The sequence below is a fragment of the Aegilops tauschii genome, chromosome 2 (genome assembly GCF_002575655.3).
Source record: "Aegilops tauschii subsp. strangulata cultivar AL8/78 chromosome 2, Aet v6.0, whole genome shotgun sequence".
Classification (NCBI taxonomy): Eukaryota; Viridiplantae; Streptophyta; class Magnoliopsida; order Poales; family Poaceae; genus Aegilops; species Aegilops tauschii.
The window spans coordinates 536,819,693-536,845,006 of NC_053036.3; the positions used below are offsets into that span (position 1 = coordinate 536,819,693).

At 46.4% G+C, this 25,314-nt stretch overlaps 1 protein-coding gene across 1 annotated transcript; it reads right to left on the bottom strand.

Moving 5' to 3' along the window:
* Positions 1 to 10,294: 10,294 nt before the first annotated feature.
* LOC141041215 (uncharacterized) lies at positions 10,295 to 11,560 on the bottom strand. Its single transcript, XM_073507336.1, has 2 exons — positions 11,313 to 11,560; positions 10,295 to 10,715 (listed from the first exon to the last, which is right to left on the bottom strand). Exons 1-2 carry the CDS (start codon positions 11,558 to 11,560, stop codon positions 10,295 to 10,297), a joined length of 669 nt encoding a protein of 222 aa, XP_073363437.1.
* Positions 11,561 to 25,314: the final 13,754 nt, after the last annotated feature.

Consider the following 25,314-nt stretch of genomic DNA (forward strand, 5'->3'; position numbering starts at 1 on the left):
CCTGGTGCTCTCGGCACGGCGTGGTCAACGTGGTCAAGGAACGGCTTCCATCGGACGTGGACTGTACGTGGAGAGGCTGACAGCTGGGTCCACGGCCGCAGCAAGGAAGTGCCTCCTTATTACGTGCAAAATAATTATTCCTCCACCTGACAGCGGGGACCCACCGGATGGGCCACCGTATTTCGCGAAAAAAAACGTTTGCCCCTGACTGCTGGGACCCACCAGCTACATCTTCGCACGCAAGGAAGTGCGTCCGGGCAAAAAAAAACGATTCACCCCCCTGACTGCTGGGACCCACTAGCTACATCTTCGCAGGCAAGGAAGTGCCTGACAGTCGGGACCCACCTGGTCGAAGCGTATGTAGCGTTGTCATTCTAGTCGCGAACGTGTACGTACATATATACTGATGGATGTAGAGGCGCGCACGTGTCGTAGTAGAGGCGTGTACGTGTCGTAGTAGAGGTGCGCACGTAGCATGTACACGTACGTACAGCGGCCAGGGTGCAAGAAAGAAAATACGGCCACGTATGTGTACATACGGGTGGGGTCTCGAACGCCTACTCGCGCATACGTACGGCCAGGGCTCGTGTACATGGCTGGCTCGGAACGGAGAAACAGCGTCGTCGTCGTGTTCATGGGGAGGCAACAGAATGCGTCGTGTTCATGGGGAGGCAACGGAATGCGTCGTGTTCATCGGGAGGCAACGGAACGCGTGGGGGCCAACCGGCTGGGTCGGAACGGAATGCGTGGTCGTGTTCATCGCGAGGGCTTGGACGGAACAGGCGATGGAAACGAGGCCTGGCGTACCGCACAACGGAGGAAACGGACCTCCTATGTTCGGTACGGGGTCCTGTTGATCGGGAGGGGTCTGGCGTACCGCAAAACGGAGGAAACGGACCTCCTACGGTCGAAACGGGGGTCCTGTTGATCGGGAGAGGTGTGGTGTACCGCAAAACGGACGAAACGGACCTCCTACGGTCGAAACGGGGGTCCTGTTCATCGGGAGGGGTGTGGCGTACCGCAAAACGGGACTCCACGGGATACAGTTCATCTCCACCGTCAACCTCCTCCAGCCTCCACGAGCTACCGTCGACCTCCTCCAGCCTCCACGGGCTCCTGTTCATCCAGCCTCCACCGCGTGCTACTCCACCGGCTACTGTTCAACCACCCCTCCATCGTCTACTGTTCGTCCAGCCCTCCACACCACGGGGTCCTGTTCAACCACCCCTCCACGGGCACCCCTCCACCGTCTACTGTTCATCCAGCCCTCCACCACACCACGGGGTCCTGTTCATCCAGAGGCAACGCCACCGCTCACTGTTCATCCAAACCCCCCCGCAACACTCACTGTTCATCCCAAAGGAAGCATCGATCGGCTTCAGTTAGCAGCAGTAGCGAAGGAATCGCTCAATCGGGTTCAGTTAACAGCCATCGATCGATCGCTCGGTTTCAGTAACGCGTAGCCTGCAGTGCAATCGCTTGGGTTCAGTTAGAGCCCAACGCCTCGCTCGGGTTCGGTTAGAGCCAACGCCTCGCACACACGCATGTACGTGTACGAGAGAAACGCGCATTGCTCGGCCCCCGACCTCCCACCGTAACCGGGAACTCGCCGAATTTTTCCTCGCCCTCGCTTCTACCACGGTTTTTTCCGTCAAGGACGGCCCAAAGAATGTCATGCAGCTGCGTCTCCGGCCCGCCCAGGACGAAAAGCCCATTTTCTGTCATGATTTTTTGCCATAGAAGTAGGAGCCCACCACATCTATGATGATACCGGGTTTTGTCACAATTATCGTCATAGAAGTGTCATATGTATGACAGAAAAAAAATTCGTTCGACCCAAAATGTCACGGATGTGTCTTTTTTTTGTAGTGATTCCTATAAGTGTCAGAAATAGCCCTAGAGTTCGTACTAGAATAACACCTTAAGACACAAATCAACCAAAACCCTAATGTCACCTAGATACTCCAATGTCACCTCAAGTATCCGTGGGTATGATTATACGATATGCATCACACAATCTCAGATTCATCTATTCAACCAACACATAGAACCTCAAAGAGTGCCCCAAAGTTTCTACCGGAGAGTCAAGACGAAAACGTGTGCCAACCCCTATGCATAAGTTCATGGGCAGAACCCGCAAGTTGATCACCAAAACATACATCAAGTGAGTCACGTGATATCCCATTGTCACCACAGATATGCACGGCAAGACATACATCAAGTGTTCTCAAATCATTAAAGACTCAATCCGATAAGATTACTTCAAAGGGAAAACTCAATCCATTACAAGAGAGTAGAGGGGGAGAAGCAACATAAGATCCAACTATAATAGCAAAGCTCGCGATACATCAAGATCGTGCCAAATCAAGAACACGAGAGAGAGAGAAAGAGAGAGAGAGAGAGAGAGAGAGAGAGAGAGAGAGAGAGAGAGATCAAACACATAGCTACTGGTACATACCCTCAGCCCCGAGGGTGAACTACTCCCTCCTCGTCATGGAGAGCGCCGGGATGATGAAGATGGCCACCGATGAGGGTTCCCCCCTCCGGCAGGGTGCCGGAATAGGGTCCCAAGATGTTTTTGGTGGCTACAGAGGCTTGCAGCGGCGGAACTCTAGATCTATTCTGTTCTCCGAAGGTTTTAGGGTATATGGGTATATATAGGAGGAAGAAGTGCGTCAGGGGAGCCACGAGGGGCCCACGAGGGTGGAGGGCGCGCCCCCTACCTCGTGGCTCCCTCGTTTCTTTCCTGACGTGCACTCCAAGTCTATCTGGTTGCTTTCCTTCCAAAAATAACTTCTCTAGAAGGTTTCATTCCGTTTCGACTCCGTTTGATATTCCTTTTCTTCGAAACACTGAAACAAGGGAAAAACAGGAACTAGCACTGGGCTCTGGGTCAATAGGTTAGTCCCAAAAATAATATAAAAGTGTAAAATAAAGCCCATAAACATCCAAAAAAGATAATATAATAGCATGGAACAATCAAAAATTATAGATACGTTGGAGACGTATCAGCAGCACCGGCGGAAATGACTGAAAAGGTGAAGCTACAAAAAAACGTTCAAAGACACACTAAACATTTGAGTATTTTTCTTAGGGAACGGACACTAAACTACAATGAAAATAACGAGCATATTTAATTATTTTTTAACCACGCTTTTGCACGATAACGCAGAAACCTCAACAAGACACGCACGCAGACACAAGCAAAGAAGCAAAGGGCCACGATGCATTGGAAAACCATGCAACAAACATTCCAGAGAGAGTCAAACAACAACAAGAAAAAGGCCGCACCATCAGACAAGAAACATTGTGTTGTAAAAGATGTTACCATAAACACGGCGGTAAGCCAGGACGGCACTCAAACAGAACATGAACCATTGATCATACAAAACCTGGCCATCGAAGAAGGCACAAAAGATGAAGGGATCGAACGCCTGTACAACAACGTCATGACAGCGAATAAGGACAAAGGGTAAGTTCATGTTACCACCAAAGAATTATATTCTTCCAATGATTTCCTCCCTTATTACATGTATACCTGTAAATATATATATATATATATATATATATATATATATATATATATATTGCAGGCACGAGATTTTTATAAATACAGAGACGTCAACAGTAACGGTCAGCCTCATGGCAGAAAGCTTCGAGACTGGAAAGGCAGTGCGCAGTGAAACCATGGCAGTCATGCTACAGATGTTGAAAAAGCAATTCAGGGGCACAAAGAGAAAGATTCTATCAACATACAACAACGTAAGTAAACCTCAAGTTTCAACAATGAATATCACTCTATCGATCAATCAACCTTTCTGTACAATTGAATTTATAAATCTCTTTTACGCACATGTGACAAAAAAAGCAGGCATCAATACGCATGGCCAACCACGAAGATCCATTGGAGTTCAAAAATAAAGACGAAGCACATGTTAGAGACAAGACAATGCCTAAAAGGCTTAAAAGATTCCTTGATCTGGAAGAAGGAGAGCAGCTACAAGATTTCGACATAGTAAGCACATCTCATGTTACAGATAAGAAATACAATCTCGGCACTACAATTCCGTCTAACGATCAACAAATCATGACTAAATCCAAGAAGGATCCCTTATTTATTTATTTTGCATTTTGCTGTTCTTTCTACCAGTTTGCATAGGCGGGCCTGTTCGAGAAGGAGTTGTGGGCCACTACTTCGTTGTTACAATAAACATGAAAAAAGAGCGCTTTGAACTCCTTGACTCTTTACCAGTTGAATATCAAGGCACAATGGATTAATTCAACATAGTAACAAGCAGAGTAAAGAGGATATGGAAGCAAATAAGCAAATTGCTCCAGCTGTCTCCAAGTAGTATTGACCATTTCGAAAAGGTCAAAATGCAGGTGCCACTTCAGGGAGGAACGTAAGCACTACAAACCTTTCTCCTTTTCCTTACTCAATGTAACAATTAAATTATTAATGCAATCCATAAAAAACATAGGACGTTAGGACAAATTCACCTAAACTGCCCAACCATCTTTGGACAATGACAATAACCAATCATCCTTCTACCTGCAGACTCGACTGTGCGTTCTATATGTTCATGAACGCAAAGCACTACACCGACGGTGGAGAAACAGTGTACCTAACAGAAGAACAAGTCCCGGAGTTGAGGAAAAATATTCTCTATCAAATAATCAGCCAATACAGAGATACGGCTGCACTGTCATTAATCAACTACACCAAAGGTTTCTCTTTCTGAAGACAACAAAGTAAAATTCTGCTTATATAATTTTCAGAGACACACCAATAAGTTTTTATTTTTTATTTTAACAGATATGCTGAACTCTGAGGTCGATATGGAAGACAGTGAAATGCAACGAATACATTGTGACATAATTCAAGAAGAGATTCCTCCAACTCCCGAGCACATTGGGACGAGCGCTCAAGAGATACAAGTTATTGACATTAAAGACACAAGCAGCGATGAGGAGAAACAAGATTAGCATGTGAGCAGCAAGGATACCACCAAGGCGTCTGAAGAAGCACTCACGGAAGAACAAGCCCAGACAGATGCTGGTTTATAGAGGGAACAACACGCGCAGCCAGACACTGATTTACAAAAGGAAGACGAACGGAAAGATCCACCGATAGAACCAGACAGACCACCCCCAGATAAAAAGACAGAAGACATAACAGGCTCTCCTTTAGAAGGTGATAACAGGACAAAGAGCGTACCAACTCGCCAACAAGAACTTTCCAAACAGAACAAGAACCCTGTTGACGAAGATCGCAAACCAGGAACATCACCCGAGGTGAAACATGCACAAGAAGAAAAAAAGCAGAAAGAGAAGGGTTTAACAGAAAAGATACTTGAACAGAGGAAACGCGATGCTACAGTCTCAGTAGAACCGAGCATCAAAAACAACAGCACACAAAAGGAAACACCAACACCTAGGCAGCCTAACGAGCAGGCGCAGTTAGTCGCGACAAGAAAAAGGCAAGGCATCTTACAAGAGTATAGACAAGTTCCCCAAAACCCTCAACGATTCAATCATCAGAGATCAGCTCAGCAAACATAATCTCAATTAAGAGGCCATTCAAACGACCAAGCAAGGAACCTGGGAAATTCAAGGTTGCATCACTTGTTCCAGGAGATTTCATTTACAGAGAAAAGGCCATACAACTCTATAGATATCTGATGAGCCGACAAGGACAGAGAGAATGCGCAGGGTAAGCAGATTCTCCTAGTTCCATGGAAACAATTACAGAGAGCTACAGATTCTCTAACATCCAACTAACAATTCACTCACCTACCTCCAAACCCTCCTTGCAGACAAGTGCTATATAAATATAAAAGCTCAAACCGAGAAGACTGCATTTCAGCAAAATCCTTCATGGAACTAGCAGGAAAAGAAGAAACACAGATGGAGGGATCCATGCTAAACGCGTTACTGGAGGAATGGACAGAACAAGAACAATTCAACCCAGACGACACAACTGTACTCCCTGCAGGTTTCGCAAATGTATGCATACCTCACCCACAAAAACACCACCGCCATCACTACGATAGAATATTTAACTAAAACCACACACTCTCTTTCTTGAAGCTGGTGCTCGGTCTCAATTATGATAACAGAGAGCTATCAGAATTCAACGAGGACGATGCACTAAAAGGATTTGAACTCCTCGTGGAAGGTAAAGACATCCTCCATTCGAAGATGGTAAGTTCAGTATTATTACTTAGCACATGACCTATTCTCTTTGAGCTTCAACTATAAAATGAAATTCAATTTTTACATCAACAATGATCTCCTCTCTCAACATAGATAATGATACCTCATCACACAAACAACCACTACACGCTCTATGTACTGAACAAGTACAGAGATAGCATCGACATCCTTGACTCACCGAACTACGTAAACTACGCCGATTTGTCTTGGAGTCAACACCACGTGCATCGAGAAGAACTGGTACGTACTTTTTGTACATTGATTTGCTCTTTTCCTCATGATAGTATGATACTCTTACTTTTCTCAATGCCGCACCCAAACAACAAAACCATAATGCAATAACAGATGAGAAGGATGTCCGTACTGATGAACAAGCACCACAAACTAAAACACAAGAACGAACCACACTGGGAAAGGATAGCAGAAAGGCCTCACAGGGTCTGCACACCAAAGCAAGAAGGAACACAATGCGGTCACTTCACGATCCAATTTGCGAAATACTATAATGGGAAAGAACTGGTCAAGGACAGAGAGGATTTTCATGTAAGTTACCAGTACATACACGTCAAATAACTTGATTTCTTTATTACCGTAATTAGTTTATTAACAATTGTGAACAACACGTAACTATAAACCATACATTTTCACATGCCTGCAGCCCAGCAAGGTCGATGCCGAATGGAAACCGTAGTACGTATACACACTCATATTCAGTAAAACCAACCAAATAAAGGGCCATCAACTTCCTGGAAAACTCAAAGATTACAAACCAGAGACTACAAACCTTTTTTCACCCATGAAAGGTAATATAACTATTTTCATTTTTACCATCAGTCAACATTACTAGAGCTTCAAATATTTCTTTTAGAAACAACAGCCATAATTTTTTATCTGCTTTGGCAGAGCGAGACGAAAAAAACCAGCATCAATCAGAGAGCAGCAAGAAATACCCGCAACACCGGCATTCGTTTCTACACGTGGATAAGGCAAACGAGCTCTACAACATAGTCATGAGTGACACATGGCAGGATGAATTCAAAAGGTAACTTGGTTCCTTTTACACCTCAAATTAGTTAAAGTTAGGCAGCAATCACACAAATAAGAAAGGAAACTGGAAAGAACCTTAAATTCCTGTTTATCAGCTTACTTAGTTAATGACTTTCTCAACAAAACTTTCTTCTACTGCCCTGTATGTAAGCAGAAAAGTAGTATTCTCGAGAGATCAACCACAGAGCAAAAGCACAACTCTTACTGGATCAAAGCTAAAGGAAATATTTGGGCCTGCAAACAAGAAAAAATGTCAAGGAATGGAAAAGAAGGTTCTCGATGAGTTAGCAGAAGCATGGGAAAGCAGCAACCAAACTATACACAAAAGACATAGACTATTATTAGGCCCAAGCTTTGCAGAGGTAAATTTAAAAAAAATCACAGTGATCATATAAACTCATCTTTTTCCAACTATTGTTTAAGCTCTTGGTACCGATCTATTTTTTCTAACTCGTTTTTATCGTTTTTTATTTGTTGCCTGCAGCATATTCTGGGTTTAAAGGATAAAAGAAAATCTATGAAGAACTTCAGAGATGATTTCACACGAGAAAAGGATGCCTTGGTTCCTTTGTTCCTTAAGAAATGTCAATCAGAGAAGCTCAAAACAGCAAAAAATGGTAATAGCATTTTCCATACAACAAAATAAAAATAAGCATTTCAAACAGAATACTATATTCTAAACTCTCCTCTAACAATAAAACTTTTGTACCACAGGTATTCATGCCATTTGAAAAGGAAGACCGATACACACTATTCATGCTCGACAGATATAGAAGGAAGCTTCAAATCATCGAACCTGAAGAAACCTCTCTTGAAGAATTGAAGAGGCAAGAATACCTGAAAATTCAACGTGATCGACACGTGCATGATGGCAAACTAATTAAGCAGATTGCTAGCATGGAAATCAACGAAGCCATCAAAGAAAAGGAGCATAAAAAATACCACAACCATAAAGACAAACTGGTAAGAATTGTAAACAACGCCATCTTTCAGTTTTACAAATTACACTACATGTCTCTCTAAAACAAAAACAAAATGCAATTCCCAGGTTCCCAGGTTTAAAGAAGTATACAAAATATTACTGGGTGAAAAATTCAAAAAGGAAAAGACTAGATGGGATGTTCAATTTTTACAGGGCGTTCCAAAGGTGAGCAAAGGTGAAACCCCGTTTGCTGTTCTAAGGTTCGCGCATCTCTTTGATGGCAACCACTTCGTCGAAGAGATAGATAATTTCGACGTAAGTTTTCGCTTAAAACTCGCAATAAATCTGCTAGATATCATACAACTGCATGACCTAATACTGATGTGTTTTTTCTCCTTTTTTTCACTGAACTTTTTATAGGATGGCACGGAACAATGGAAAGCACAACAACTGTGCAGGCTACTATTTAGCAATCAGAATACAATCGAACCCAGCGAAATGGGCGATGAGATTAGAAAGATCTAGGATGACATCACGGAATAAAAAGTTGTTGATAAGCGAACGAGCCTAGCTCCATCGAAACATCAGAAGACGGTTTAACCGCACATCATACTGTAATAATGAAGCAACAGACTCTTTTTATTCATGTAGTTCCTTGATTCTTCAGTAACCAAGCATTCGAACACAAGCTGGTGCCCCTAGACACTTCACAACTATCAATCCAGGCGGTTGATGACCATGCCCCATAAAGCTCCAAGTCCGTCCCTAGACATACGTGTGTCACGTCGACACGCCGTGACTCTACATACTACTCACGCCTGACCGCCGGTGAATTTCATGTTTCACAAACATTCCCCCTCTCTGCAACCGTGTGCTGCCGAATGCCACCAACCTACCGCATGAATCTGGCGTGAGTACAAACGTGACTCTCTAAATAAGTATTCAAACAAATGCATGTGGTGCCACCCACTCGCGCCGTTAGAGACCTCCCACCTGTGCATCCACAATGGTGCCTTCCTACCTCAGTATTAGCAAGCAAGCCTCTCCTACCACACCACCATGCATCCAGAGGGTTAAGGGCCAGTGATGCCTCTCAAAGCCCCACACCACTCCATGCCCGTGATGCCAGACACGCGTGACTCTCTAGAGGCTTCACAACCGTGACTCCCTAACTGCGTATTCGGAAGCATGCCTCTGGTATCACACTTTTGAACATCCACAGGATTGATAGCTGTTCGCAACAACAAAAAACCCACTTCTGTGCCTCTTGGGTCTTCACCTCCGTGCCTTCCGTAACTGCATCCACGTGCCTAACATGTCACGCCCCGCGACTCTTACATGGTCGCGGTACCACGCCCATGTCTCTTCACAAACGTCACAACAGTGCATCTCTAACCGAGCATTCCAACACATGCCTCTGAGACCACACTATTGTGCACCCACAACGTTGATACCCGTGCATCGAGAAGTCGCAATCCCGTGCCTTGCGTACCTGGATCCAGGTGCCTCTCTCACATGACACTTGTCATGACTCTTACATGCCCCATGGTGTCGCACAACCTTGACTCTGCACACTTCCAAACAGTGACCCTATAACTATGTAGTCGGAGCTCAACTCTGCTACTCCGTCCACGTGCCTCTAGATGCTTGTGATGCCTTCATTTCTGTAGAGACTTCCATTCCATGCCTCCGGCCCCTGTAGTAACACACGCCGGTGGCTCTAGAGACTACAAACCTGTGCCTCTCTAACTGCGTATTCTGACCCATGCCACTCCTGCCACTCCTCAAGAAGCCACGCTTGTGTGCACAACTAAACTGTACTAAGCGTAAAAATACTGCTTTGTATTTTGTTGTTTTTAGAGTAAAAAGCAACATTACTACTTCAAAACCACATGATTGTTGAATAAACATAGTACTTAGCAAGCTAAATAACTTGCTCAATCACATAAACAAACTACAACTTGACATAAGGGAACTTGTTTAACCTGATACAGATGACATTAGAAACTGCTTCGTTCTAACAGAAGTAAACTACGAACCTGATACAATAGAAAGGACAAGCATAAACACAAGCAACTCCACGACCAGTTTTCTATGTTTTCGTCATCACTAGTATCCGTAGTAAGGATCGTCATAATTCTTCTCTGCCTCTTTTGCACTCTCCAGACCTTCTCTGATGTTTTCAATTCTCTTCCACGACTCGTAGGTGGCATACGCATCTATCGCTGCATACTCAATGAGGTAATTTGGCAGTGGGCTGATCCCCCACAGTTTATGGTCTTCAACCCTATCAATCTTATCCTTCATCTGTTTGTAGAATGGGTGGATCACGCTCCCTGCAACATCAACCAAAGAGTGGTACCTCTTTCTTCCCTTGAACGGAACTCTCCATTTGCGCTGGATGTCGATGTACTTGTCGGGGTTGATCTCCAAACCAGAACTTCGCAGCATCTCTTTGTCACCATCAATACTGAAGCCGGCAAAGGTGTAGAACCTGTCCTCCTTCAGGAACGGGCGCAGGCTCTTGGGCCTGCAGGGGGATGACACATTTAAGGTGGATCCATCAAGTATCGATCAAGTACATGCTTATATAGTACGTATAATTCATGGAAGAAAAAATTTCAGAAACTGCTATGCAGAGTTCAAAAATAAAATACAAGCACAACATGTTATTTTTATTTTTCGTATTTACACTTGAATCAATTACCTATCTACTTCTTAGCCACGTTAACACATCAATTCAAGAAACTGAACTACACTAGAACATGAAATATAGAAACTACACTAGAACAGAAAGTACACTAGAACATCAAGTTCAGAAAATAATCTCATACATCAAATCCATAAATTAATCTAGTGCATCAAATACATAAACTGATGTGGTGAGTCAAGTTCAAAATCTATTCTGCTGCATCTACTTCAAAAACTTCACTGATACATCAAGTCAATAAACCAATTTAATAAAATGTCAGGGTGAAAAGCTAATTAAATAGAAGCATGGAGAGGTTGAAACTGTATGATGGTTCACCATTTTGTTGTCGCGGTGATGTGATATACCAAACAGAGTTCCTCCACGCATAACTGTAGAACCGCTGCCCTCTGCGGAGGTTCGTCCTCCCTGGTATACTCGACATCAACGCCGATGTACTGAGGGTACAAGCCGCAGACCCTCTTCAGGATCCTGCTGATCATCTTGTCGGCTTCCTCAGGATTGCTGGTGCATACGACATCCAGCTTTTCCTTGCCGTGGATGTCAACCTCCTTAAGGTGCACTTTGTAGTCGTACTTCTGACCGGGGACCTGAACGTCGTCGACCTCGGTGCTCTGGTCGGACGTCTCACCACGGGGACGCTTGGCAGATGGTTCCTCCAACATTACGCTCCTCCAGCGATGGCCGCCTTGACACAGAGATTGTGAGGAGATGCTATTTGAGATGGAACGGCAATAGTGTTTTCGAAATTGAGCGGCTATGGAAGCGCAGTTGCCCTTTTGTGCCAAGGTATGGGTCGTGGAGGAGGCGGTTGGACGCGGCCTCATCATGGTAGTGAGGGCGGAAGACATGCGTTCGTCGTTGCTGTGCGTCGAGACAACCGCCGAGTGGTAGTGCTCGCGGTTGCCGGGAAAAAGCAACCGTCAAATCGTCCGATTAAGCACGTAACAAATGTTATTGCTCGCACCTTTCCCGACGCACGCCGCTACTACCACACGACCAATGCTGCACAAACTTCACACATGTGGACCCGCAACCGATACTATCTGAGTACTATTCGCACCAATGCCTCTACTACCAAACTTCCCGACGCATCACTCTCACGTGCCCGTGGTGACACACGCTCGTAACTCTAAAGACTTCACAACCGTGACTCTCTGAGTACGTCTTTAGATGCATGCCCCTGCCACCACACATTTGTGCATCCACAGAGTTGATACCAGTGCCTCTATAATTCCAACGTCGGTGCCTGTAGAGCCTGGTGTTCCGTGCCTCACACGTCTATTAAGATGCTATAGCAAACAAAAAAAAGCCAGGCGACACGAATCTTGATACTAAAATCAGACCGTCGAAAGTTACAAACGGTTCCATCATTTCCATCTCTCCCACATCCACTACTCTCTTCCTTCCTCTCTTCCATAGCAAAATCACGAAACATTCCACACTCACACAAGGTCTCCTCCTAGGTTCAGTACACGGGCCCAAATTCCAAGTAGAGTTCCCCTCGCAAAACAACCGCCACCATGCTTCGCCAATCACCCTCCCACTTCGAGATACACACCGTCAAACGGTGCACCCAACAACACAAAGTACCCACCCGACGGCGACGAAGCAAGGACTTCAACACCGCCGGCGGAGATCACAACAAAAAAAGACGAACAGACAGAATAGACCAATGGAAGCAAGAAGTCGAACACAAGCAATCGAATGTAAATAACAATCTATCCCATTGCATTCCCCGAGGTAGATCGTAGTGATTTGTCCATTTCCAGGGACAACAACCCTAGCCACCACAAAAAGGCGAGTTTTGCACTATCCAAAATCAACTTGTCTAAAAAATTGAAGTACCGTACACACGACATTTAATAGAAACGCTACTGCTTCCCGCTACGGAATTTTCACCACATGATATGTGCTTAAAAGTACTACACCTTCCACATCACTAACTATAATACCTCAAACGATTCAAATACTACAAGCATACTGAGAGCTCAAACTTGGTAATTACACCAGATTTTCTCTGCCCGTTGTCCCTTGATTGTAACTATTTTCAAGTTAAGTGCCTCATGTCACTACTGGAATCAGCTACTTTGCCGTCTGCCACGGCAGACGGCAAAGGCCTTTGCCGTCTGCTGCGGACGGCAAAAGGCTCCGGCAAAGTAGGCTTCGGTAAAGAGCTTCTTTACCGTCTGCTTTTTGAAGCGGACGGCAAAGGGGCCTTTGCCATCGGTGGCTGACGGCAAAGAAAGCCGACGGCAATAAATGCGTTGTTAGTCCGTTAGGCGGCTAACGGCAGCCTTTGCCGTCCGCTGCTGACGGCAAAGAGCATCCGGCCTTTGTCGTCCGTCGAATGACGTCAGCTGGACGTCACTGCAGGACAAGCCTTTGCCGTCTGCTGCTGTAGGCAAATGTTCTTTCTTTGCATAATCTGTCCGGGGGGAGATTGAGTGGAAAGACAAATACGGGCCAACAATTGTATTGGGCTGCCGTCAGACCAAACACACTGAACCCATCCGTGCTGATGCCGACTCGAGGATGCCTCGGATCTGCCGCTTTGTCAGCATGTAATTCATCAAACTTTTTCCACGCAACACCATCCGATGTGTGTACGATCATCAGATTCCCATCTGCATCTAGTTCGGTTCTTTTGCCCGTTTTGTGCCATGTCATCTGTCTGGCCGTCTCTTCGACCATGAAAAGACGTTGAAGTCTTGGTACGATTGGCATATACCGAAGAACACTAACGGGGATTTTGGTCTGTGTCTTCTCACCCATACCATTGTCTACCACAACATACCTGGAAGACTTGCAAATGGGACAATAGTTCAAGTCCGCATAGTCAAGCCTAAATAAGACACATCCTTTCTCACAGGCATGTATCTTCTCATAGGGCATCTTCAGTGCACGGAGGATTTTGTCCGACTGGTACAGGTTTGCAGGCATTACATGGCCTTTGGGTAGAAAGCGTCCAAATACTGTCATCATTGTGTCATAGCATTCTCTGCCCAAGTTGAACTGAGCCTTCAGAGCCATTACTTGTGAGATGGCATCCAACTGACAAAGCTCAGTGTGCTCGTGGAGCGGACGTTTTGAAGACTCCAACATTTCATTGAAGGCCTTTGCAGGTTCCTCCATCTCCTCGTCCGAATCCCGAGCATCATCGAAGTCTTGCACCATGTTTTCCATCCCGGTACCATGCTCGTCGGTGTGACGACGATCCACCTCAGCTCGGTCACGTTGGGCAGACTCACCATGATATGTCCACACCGTATAATCGGGCGTAAAACCACTCTTCTATAGGTGTTTGCCCATTTCAGCCTCTGTCCTCTTTTCCCAATTGCCGCACCGTAAACAGGGGCACCAGGTTTTCCTCTGGCCATTTGCAAATGCGGCTTGCACAAACCCCTTGGTTTTTGTGAACCATTCAGTGCTCCATTTGTTCTGACCAGTGTGACCGGTGTACATCCACGCACGATCACTCATCTTGACTTTCAGAGCTACTGGACACACAACAAATATATATATATATATAATTCACCATGTATATATTCATCAGTTGATCTACTTTGTCAATTTTATTACGTCCATGCAACCTACACTCTAATAGGTAATGATAGGTCCTAATCCCACCCGAGTATGTGTAGATTGGGTTCATTTTCCCATGCTATGCTCCGGATCCGACGCAAAATTTCGGCAGCACCTCCCCGTTGTTCTCCTGATACATGTCTCTGCAATAAATAGAGAGGATGTGTACCCGGAGAACAACAGGGGAGGCACTGACGAAATTTATGCGTCGGATCCTGAGCAAAGCATATGGGAAAACAAACCCAATCTATACATACTCGGGCTGTCCATGGATAGTGTTGGACAATTCGAAAGAATCACGGTTATAAATATGCAAATGCATGCATATTTATAACTATAACGCTTTCAAACGGGAGACACGTATTGGTTACGCATACTGATGATTCAAGACAGATATATAGCTAGCTATCAAGTTTCATCGGCATGAACACCGGAACAGAGCAAATAATTAAGGGGGGAGGAGGACATGTCATTTGTGCTCACCCACGAACGAAGGGGCAGAGCTCGTCAAACGCACGGGGAGGTCGTCGAACACCCAACCTCGCAGCGATGAAACAACTGCACATTTAAATCTACCCGATCAACACAATTATATATGATGTTTTTCATAACAAAATCGAAAAATATATGACCTAACTCATAATTCACAAATATATGACCCCGTCGGCCTCTGGTGTCGTGGGTGTCGTATCGGGGTCGGGGTACCGTGTCGGGGTCCGGGTGTCGGGGTGGTCGGGGTCGGGGTGTGGTGTCAGGGTGTCGGGGGTCGGGGGTCGGGGTGTCGTGTCGGGGTGGCGTGTCGGGGTCGGGGTGTCAGGGTGTCGGGGTCGGCGTCGGGGTGTGGGTCGGGGTGTGGTGTCAGGCTGTCGGGGTGTCGGGGTCGGGGTGTCAGGGTGTTGGGGTCGGGGTGTCAGGGTATCTTTTTATTCTTCTTCTTCTTCTTTTTTCCTGTTTTTTCCTTTTCTTCTTCTTCTCTTCTTCTTCGTTTCTTCTTCTTCTGCTGCTTCCTCTTCTCCTTTTTCCTCTTCTTCTTCTTTTCTTCTTCTTCTTCTTCTCCTCCTCTTCCTCCCTCCTCCTCTTCCTCTTCCTCTTCTTTCTTCCTCTTCTTCTTCTTCTTCTTCTTCATCTTCTTCTTCTTCTTTCTTCTTCTTCTTTTCTTTCTTCTTCTCCCTCCACCTCTTCCTCCCTCCTCCTCCTCCTTCTACTCTTCTTATTCTTCTAAACTAAAACTAAAACTAATCTAAAATAAACTAAACTAAAAATAAAACTAAAACTAAACTAAAACTAAACTAAAACTAAAACTAAAGTAAAACTATAACTAAAACAGAAACTAAATTAACTAAAAGTAACTAAAAGAAACTAAACTAAAAAAAGGGGGGAAGATCACTCACCTGCGCAGGGGGATCGCCGGTGGAGGGGGAGGCGGCGGCCCGGTGGAGGGGGAGGCCGCGGCGAGTGGGGGCGGCGGCGGCCCGGTGGAGGGGGAGGCCGCGGCGGCCTGGTGGAGGGGGAGGCCGCGGCGGGTGGGGCGGCGGCGGGTGGGGCGGCGGGTGGGGCGGCGGCGGCCTGGTGGAGGGGGAGGCCGCGGCGGGTGGGGCGGCGGCGGCCCGGTGGAGGGGGAGGCCGCGGCGGGACGGGGCGGGGACGGCCACGCAGGGGAAGGGAGGGGGTGGCTGGCCGGCGTGGAAGGGGCGCCGCTGGGGAGGGGTGCGGGGCGACGGGGCGAGGGGGCGGCGGCGGGTGGTGGGGCGACGGGGCAAGGGGGGCGGCGGGTGGTCGGGGCGACGGGGCGAGAGGCGGTGGGTGGGCGGGTGGCGGCGGCGGGTGGTGGGGTGGCGGCGGGTGGCTGGTGGCGGGGGCGGCGGCGGGTGGCGGTGGTCGTCGGGGTGGGGAGGACAGAAAGAGAGGCAGGGAGCGGGGCGGGGACGGCCGTTAGTTAGGTTATCTCTTTGTCGTCCGCTTTTTTGCTCTTTGTCGTACGGCAAAGAGGGGGGCCGTTAGGTTTTTTCTAAGCAGCTCGTTAGTGGGGCCCACCTCTCTCTTTGCCGTCCGCCAGCTGACGGCAAATATTCTTTGCCGTCCGCTAGCAGACGGCAAAGAATTGGCTGATGGCAAAGACATTCTTTGCCATCAGCCAGTTCTTTGTCGTCCGTTTTTTGCAAGCTGACGGCAAAGACCTTCTTTGTCGTCCGCCAGCAGACGGCAAAGAATAGGCAGACGGCAAATAAGCAAATTCCAGTAGTGTGTCCATCACTGCAGTGTTTTTACTTCAGTGCCTCCTATACCAGAATCCGTGCCTCTTGTACATTCAAAGCCCTGCCTCATGTGCGTACATCCACGTGCCTTGCATAACACTTGCCGTGACTCCTACGGGGACCGTCGTGCCACACCCACGTCACTTCACAACTGTGGTTCTCTAACCGAGTAGTCGGACCCATGCCTCTGCCGACACACTTTTGTGCATCCATAGAGTGCACACTCGTGACTTGAGAAAACACACGTACGTGCCTGTTGTGGATTCACCTTTTCTGCCTTCCGTGACTGAACCAACGTGCCTCACGTGCCTAACGAAACATGCACCGTGACTCTTACATGGTCCCACTGCCACGCCCGCGTCACTCCCAAGACTTCACAACCATGCCTCTTTAACCGAGCATTCTAACACATGCCTCTCCCAACGCACTCTTGTACTACATCCACAGGGTTGATACCCGTGCCTCGAGAAGCAGCATGTCCGTGCCTGTGTTGGCTTCATTTCCGTGCCTCCGATGCTTACATCCACATGCCTGTAGAACCTGCACTTCCGTGCCTTGTGTGCCTGCATCCACATGCCTGTAGAGAGGCTCCACTTCAGCACTACCACGTGACTTCACAAACATAATGAATTCATTTCTGTCCCTACACGTACCTGCACCCATGTGCCTCACGTGTCACTCGCCCAGACTCTTACGTGCCCCGTAATGCCACACCCACGTGACTTCATGAACGTGGTTCTGTAACCGAGTAGTCGGACACATGCCTCTGCCGCCACACGTTTGTGCATCCAGAGAGTGCAAACCCGTGACTTGAGAAAACACACGTACGTGCCTATTGTGGATTCACCTTTTCTGCCTTCCGTGCCTGAACCAACATGCCTCACGTGCCTAATGAAACATGCACCGTGACTCTTACATGGTCCCAGTGCCACGCCCGCGTCGCTCCCGAGACTTCACAACCATGCCTCTTTAACCGAGCATTCTAACACATGCCTCTCCCAACGAACTCTTGTACTACACCTACAAGGTTCATACCCGTGCCTTGAGAAGCAGCATGTCTGTGCCTGTGTTGGCTTCATTTCCGTGCCTCCGATGCTTACATCCACGTGCCTCACGCGACACTGGCCTCCTGTGCCTGCGTCAACGTGCCTGTAGAACCTGCACTTCCGTGCCTCGTGTGCCTGCATCCACATGCCTGTAGAGAGGCTCCACTTCAGCACTACCACGTGACTTCACAAACGTGGTGCCTTCATTTCTGTGCCTACACGTACCTGCACCCACGTGCCTCACGTGTCACTCGCCCAGACTCTTACGTGCCCCGTAATGCCACACCTCACGTGACTTCATGAACGTGGTTCTGTAACCGAGTAGTCGGACCCATGCCTCTGCCGACACACTTTTGTGCATCCATAGAGTGCACACCCGTGACTTGAGAAAACACACGTACGTGCCTGTTGTGGAATCACCTTTTCTGCCTTCCGTGCCTGAACCAACGTGCCTCACGTGCCTAACGAAACATGTGCCGTGACTCTTACATGGTCCCACTGCCACGCCCGCGTTGCTCCCGAGACTTCACAATCTTGCCTCTTTAACCGAGCATTCTAACACATGCCTCTCCCAACACACTCTTGTACTACATCCACAAGGTTGATACCCGTGCCTCGAGAAGCAGCATGTCTGTGCCAGTGTTGGCTTCATTTCCGTGCCTCCGATGCTTACATCCACATGCCTGTAGAACCTGCACTTCCGTGCCTCGTGTGCCTGCATCCACATGCCTGTAGAGAGGCTCCACTTCAGCACTACCACGTGACTTCACAAACGTGATGAATTCATTTCTGTGCCTACACATACCTGCACCCACGTGCCTCACGTGTCACTCGCCCAGACTCTTACGTGCCCCGTAATGCCACACCTGACGTGACTTCACGAACGTGGTTCTGTAACCGAGTAGTCGGACCCATGCCTCTGCCGCCACACGTTTGTGCATCCAGAGAGTGCACACCCGTGACTTGAGAAAACACACGTACATGCCTGTTGTGGATTCACCTTTTCTGCCTTCCGTGCCTGAACCAACGTGCCTCACGTGCCTAACGAAACATGCGCCGGACTCTTACATGGTCCCACTACCACGCCCGCGTCGCTCCCGAGACTTCACAACCATGCCTCTTTAACCGAGCATTCTAACACATGCCTCTCCCAACGCACTCTTGTACTACATCCACAAGGTTGATACCCGTGCCTCGAGAAGCAGCATGTCCGTGCCAGTGATAGCTGCATTTCCGTGCCTCCGGTGCTTACATCCACGTGCCTCACGCGACACTAGCCTCCTGTGCCTGCGTCAATGTGCCTGTAGAACCTGCACTTCCGTGCCTCGTGTGCCTGCATCCACATGCCTGTAGAGAGGCTCCACTTCAGCACTACCACGTGAATTCACAAACGTGGTGCCTTCATTTCTGTACCTACATGTACCTGCACCCACGTGCCTCACGTGTCACTCGCCCAGACTCTTACGTGCCCCGTAATGCCACACCTCACGTGACTTCACGAACGTGGTTCTGTAACCGAGTAGTCGGACCCATGGCTCTGCCGCCACACGTTTGTGCATCCAGAGAGTGCACACCCGTGACTTGAGAAAACACACGTACGTGCCTGTTGTGGGTTCACCTTTTCTGCCTTCCGTGTCTGAACCAACGTGCCTGACGTGCCTAATGAAACACGCGCCGTGACTCTTACATGGTCCCACTGCCACGCCCGCGTCGCTCCCGAGACTTCACAACCATGCCTCTTTAACCGAGCATTCTAACACATGCCTCTCCCAACGCACTCTTGTACTACATCCACAAGGTTGATACCCGTGCCTCGAGAAGCAGCATGTCCGTGCCAGTAATAGCTGCATTTCCGTGCCTCCGGTGCTTACATCCACGTGCCTCACGCGACACTGGCTTGTCCCGTGGTTCTCTAACTGCCTGTAGAACCCACACTTCCGTGCCTCCTGTGCTTCCCTCTACGTGCCTGTAGAACCTGCACTTCCATGCCTCCTGTGCCTGCATCCACGTGCCTGTAGAACCTGCACTTATGTGCCTCATCTGCCTGCATCCACATGCCTATAGAGAGGCTCCACTTCAGCACTAACAGTCTCAACACTAAAAAATAATAATACTGTAGCACACAAAAAAACCCAAGCCAAGCATAACGAATCTTGATGCTCAAACGGACAGTTGAAGATTAGAGACGGTTCGATGGTTTCCATCTCTCCCTCCCTCTTCTACTAGCTTGCTTCCCCTTCCGCAAAGTAAATCTCGAAACCTTCATCACCCCCGCACGCTCTCCTCCTTCCTTCTACACACAAACACAAACTCGAAATCGAGTTTGCATAACCGGACAACCGCCACCGCGTTCGCCAACCACACTCAAATCCGACATACAAACAGCCACACTCTGGCCGCAACAACACCAATAATCCCGCCGGCTGCGGTGACCGACGGCGAGGACTTCAACAGCGGCGGCGGAAATCGCAACAAAAAAGGAGCAACGACACAATAAGCGGATGGAAGCGAAGAACACCGCACAAGTAATTGAAGGTAATTATCATTCTATCCCACTCCATTCCACCGGATAGATCGTAGTGATTTTTTCCACTTCCAGGAACAACAACCCTAGCCACCGCTACCAAGGAGTTTTCCAATAACCTAAATCAATTTGCCTAACAAATTGAACTAGCGCAGAGATGAGATTTAATAGAAATGCTACTGCTCTCCGCCCTAGGATTTTCGCCATACGATTTGTGCTCAAAGGTAAAAAACCTGAAACATCAGTAACTAGAATACGTCAATAGATCCAAACCCCGCAAGCATCCTGAGAGGCCAAAACTGATAACCGTACGAGATTTTCTACATCCCTTGTCCCGTCAATGTAACCGTTTTTCAAATTAAGTGCCTCTGGTGTGAAATACCGTAAACAAAGAATAGGTGTACCCTGTGCTTCTAGGGTAAAACAACCCGTGCCTCTCTATCCATGCAAATTTGTTTTCACACCATGCAGGGTTTTTTCCTGTGACACTCGACTTTGCTTCTAACACCTACCCATTTTTTATGCAGCAATGACAAATCCTCACGAAGAAGCTAAAACCCAGCAAAATACTGATGAAGACCCTGCTGAAGAGCATGCAATCCAGCAAACTCCTGTCAAAGGTTTGAGCAAAAGTCTCCACTGTCCATCTACAAAAAACTATACTGAGATATTAATAACTTAACTGCTATCCTTGACAACAATAACTTAACTATGTCTACAAATAAAACTACCTGCCACTTTTTATATATTTCTTTATAGAAAACATTAAAAATGTTTGCACACTATCTTATTTTTAATTCAAAAACAGTTTAACTTACCAATAAATCTTCAACTATCATTGATGATATTCCTCCCATTATGAAATATCACCTGCAGAGTGCATTTTTGTCTCAGAAAATGCTTCACCCTAACTTCACTTCCCCAGCTGCACTCATAACCATAATTAATATTTTCTTCCATCCCCTGATTAGCTCAATCGGTAACAATAGTAATAACCTATCTTAACCCAAGAAAAGAAAACTAAAAATCCCCTTTGGGAGTTTCACATTCCTTATGCATAATCATGGAAGATATATATTTTAAATGTGTATCAATTATTTTCGGACAAAAAGAACATCCTTTTTTGTTACCTGGTCATTATACAGGACACGAAGATGGTGATATTCAAAGCGCAGAAACGGGCAGCATGTCTCCTCATTCATCAGAAAAGGACACAGAACAAAACATGAGGAACAAACCACCTGCGGAAGAAATGATAACTTACACCAGGCTCAACAGGATTAAACATCTAGCAACAAGCAAAAAAAAATCAGATACAAGCACTGTTTTTACTCCTGGAGCAAAAAGGCAAAAGCAAAAGGACAATGCTGAAAACATCGCCGACACTAGTACCTTGCAGCATCAGCCATTACCTCTAATGGTACTCCCGCCAACAGCACCAACCGCCACGAAGAAACAAGGTGAACGCAAGAAGAAAAACAAATGACAAAGGGTAGAAAAAGAACAAGACGATACCAACAGCAAAGGTTCATATACCAATGATGACGACGATGACAGGGAATATGATGCAGATTTCGTTCCTACAGACGGCGATGATGCCGAAGAGCATGACAGCGACGCAGAACATGACGATGATGTAAAAACACACTTATGTACTAATTTTGAATACCACTATTTAGCACTCAGGATCTAACGTTCCTTTCTAATGAAACCCTTTCTTTTTGTCTTCTGAAACAGAACAAATCAGGACAGAAGGACAGAAAGAGGAGAAAGACAGGCGGAAAAGAATTGGCAGCACCAACAGTTGATGAAGAACAGCAAGAAACAAACGAAGAGAAATGCCAAATCAAGGCAGGGGCAGCATTCGCTCATGTCAAGAAAGCATGGAATTTACTTAAAGACCGTCACAAGCAAGATATTAGGACGGCAGGATTTGGCAGCATAGAGAACTGCAAAATAACGGGCTCCATCTGCAGACCACTTGCAGCACACATCTACGACAACCTGGACACAGAAAGCATGAAAATAACCTTCGGTGATGGTACCGAAGACAAGAAAATCAAGATTACCAAGGAAGCTATACACAAGGTGTTTGGATACCCAAACGGCACGGAAAAGTCAGCACCAAGGCCAGCGAAGAGCCCAACTTCAATGAAAGAACTGATGTCAGACCTTGGCTTCAAACATACAGATTTCAAGCCAAAAGAACTGTTCATGGAGCTAAAAAAATTGGTGGAACTAGATGACGAACAGTCAAACAGGAAATCAGTTAAAATATTTTTCCTTATTTTTTTCCACAACGTTGTCTGCGGGTCAAGCGCCGCTATCTTCGCCCGACAAGCTATAATGGTAGAGGACATGGACTATCCAGAGATGGCAAAGATGGATTTCTGCGAGGTAATCGTCGAATGTATTAAGGAAGGAGCCAAGATATGGCAGAAACACAGAAATTTGCCTCAGCAAGAAAAGAACAAAAAGCATGTCAATGGTTTGGCACAGGGGCCAGTAATCATGTACCTCGACTCCCTGCTGCTGCCAACCGACACAAAAGAAATGCGGAAGATTGGAAAGACAATGGACAAGACCTCATTACCACGAGCAAACCATCTCAAAGAGAGTGACCTAGCGAAAATAGCTAGAGCAGACATGAAAAGGGATGGAAAAGCATGACCAGATGACTATGAATTTGGCAAAATACAGGTATAGCTATATTGTACATAAATCAGTCCTTCCCTTTCTGAAAACGGTTTCCACTCTAATCAACTACATCCACCAAAATGATGCAGACATGGAAAGGAACAGCAGAGAGGATCTTCTATGCCAACACAGCATCAACTTCGTCTTCAATTCACCAGATAGCAGGAGAACATCGCAAACAACAGCAACACCAGAACACAACCAAACTGCTACCACCTCCACCCAAACGCCGGCGCGAACCACGTGTCGGCACCAGTGGAAGCAGGGAACCAAACAAAAGCATCAGCACAGCAGCAGAAGAAAGATTCCAAAGGATAAACAAATTGTTGGAAAAAGTACTCCATGAAGCAGAACAGATACCCGCAGTAACCACCAGGGCTGAACACCAATGCAACGAAAAGGAAAAGATATTGGATGAAAAAAACAAGAACCTAGTCGTGCAACAAACAATTGCCCTGATGGATTCATTAGAACAACTCAGACAATTTCAGGACATAATTTGCACAAGGTACTTGACAGACAACGCGACCCTGTAGACACTAGAGCAAGCAGATCCAGCAGCCTCAAGTAGACTAGTCGATGCCAACCGCACGAATGAAATCATAGCCACAACAGAACCAAGAGAAAGGAGAAAAAAAGAAAGAAGAAGAAGACGAAGAGAGGAAGAGAAGAACAAAATCAAGGGACATAGGCATTGACAAGAACAAGATAAAGCGGCAAAAACAGGTAAATAAATAGTAATGCATGGTGCCATACGCACCCCAAAGCAAACCCATGTTTTCATACCTCAACTGAAAAGAACTGCCTCAATGCTTTCAGGAACGTACCAATAGCACGCCAGGCCAAGATGAACTCCAACAGCAGGATGGTGTCAACAACCCCAAAAACACGAATGAATGGAACAATCAAAGCAACCTCACAACAGACAATGCTACAACAACAACTACCCCAACACAAGCACAAGATACGATCGACGTCAGAACCTATGAAGAGGTCAGTATGAACATCCATTTTTCCTTTCAAAACTGGATAGAGTTATAAGTTAACTGACAAACCTCCAACAAAATATAGGCTCAGCTGAAGAACAATCAAGTCAGCAGTCCCGCCAACCAAATGCAAGAGGCTAACCCACAATCAACCGTTAGCATAACAAACGACAAAGAAGAAGAAAACAACAAAGAGGAGGTAAACTTCCATAGCCCACTATTACCCACACCGAAAACTCATAAATGGCAGGAAAGAAAGTAAACCGCAAACTCATATTGTTTGATCTCCAGGTATCACAAGCACTGCAAGACCAAGAGACAACCCGTGTTGAAATTGAACCCCATAGTGAACCTCAAACAGACGAAGGCGTCACAGAACAGGAACTTTGTGTACAAGAGATTTCCAGCGCCACAACATTGTAGATCACCATCACGAGTACAAAGGAGAAAGCCCAAGACATCCCAGCCGATGAGAAACAAGAGACTGTTATACCTGACAAAGAAACAGTAGATCCAGGCACGAATAACCTAGTCATCAACACGAAGGTAAAAATTCAACAACAACAACCACTTTTCAAAATATTTATGATGTCTGAACTACCTAATACACCCCGCCACGGCAATACAAAGATTATAAGGGATGTCTCACCCTTTTCTTTGAACAAATGCAGGAAACAAACGAGTACGCTGATCTCGAAGATCAAGAACTTCAAACAACAACATCTGAAGAGGTGAGGTTACAAAGTTCAGACACAAATGAAGTTCAATCTATAATTTCAATTTTTATTAAACAGGAAGAGGAAGCAAGCAAAAGCACTGGCATAGACATTCAACAAGAAAAACTAGAGGACAACACGAGACAAGGAAAAGCCGTAGTACAAGCAGTAGACAGTCCTACAACTCTAGAGATAGAGGTCTTATAAAAAAATTGTAACTGAACACTCAGAAATGCACCCATTTCTTAAATATTTTTTGTGTTGGTGCAGGCACAAGAAGCTCAAGAAACCATCAACAATCAAGACCATCAAACACAACCAGAGGAGCCCAATGAACAACCCGAACATGTTCTTCAAACGATAGACAATAATGCCACTGAAGACCAAGCCACAAAAAATTCACTCACCAAACAACAGGTACCAGAGACAGCGGCAGCGTCAACGACTGAAAAGGTAAACTTACGAAACCTGCAACTATGAAATTATAAAATTGTTGCGTGCACAATCAAATAAACTCCAACCTACCACATTTGTATTCACTCCAATGGACTCTCACTTTGCCACCTCTATGTTTGAACAACTGCAAGAAAAAACAAGGTCAGTGACGATG

Bases quoted from the DNA above. Each gene is read 5' to 3' on its own strand.
- LOC141041215 (XM_073507336.1), bottom strand. From the start codon at position 11,560: ATGTTGGAGGAACCATCTGCCAAGCGTCCCCGTGGTGAGACGTCCGAC. The intron at 10,716-11,312 runs GTATACCAGGGA...ATCCCCCTGCAG, and splicing joins TACATCGGCGTTGATGTCGA to GCCCAAGAGCCTGCGCCCGT.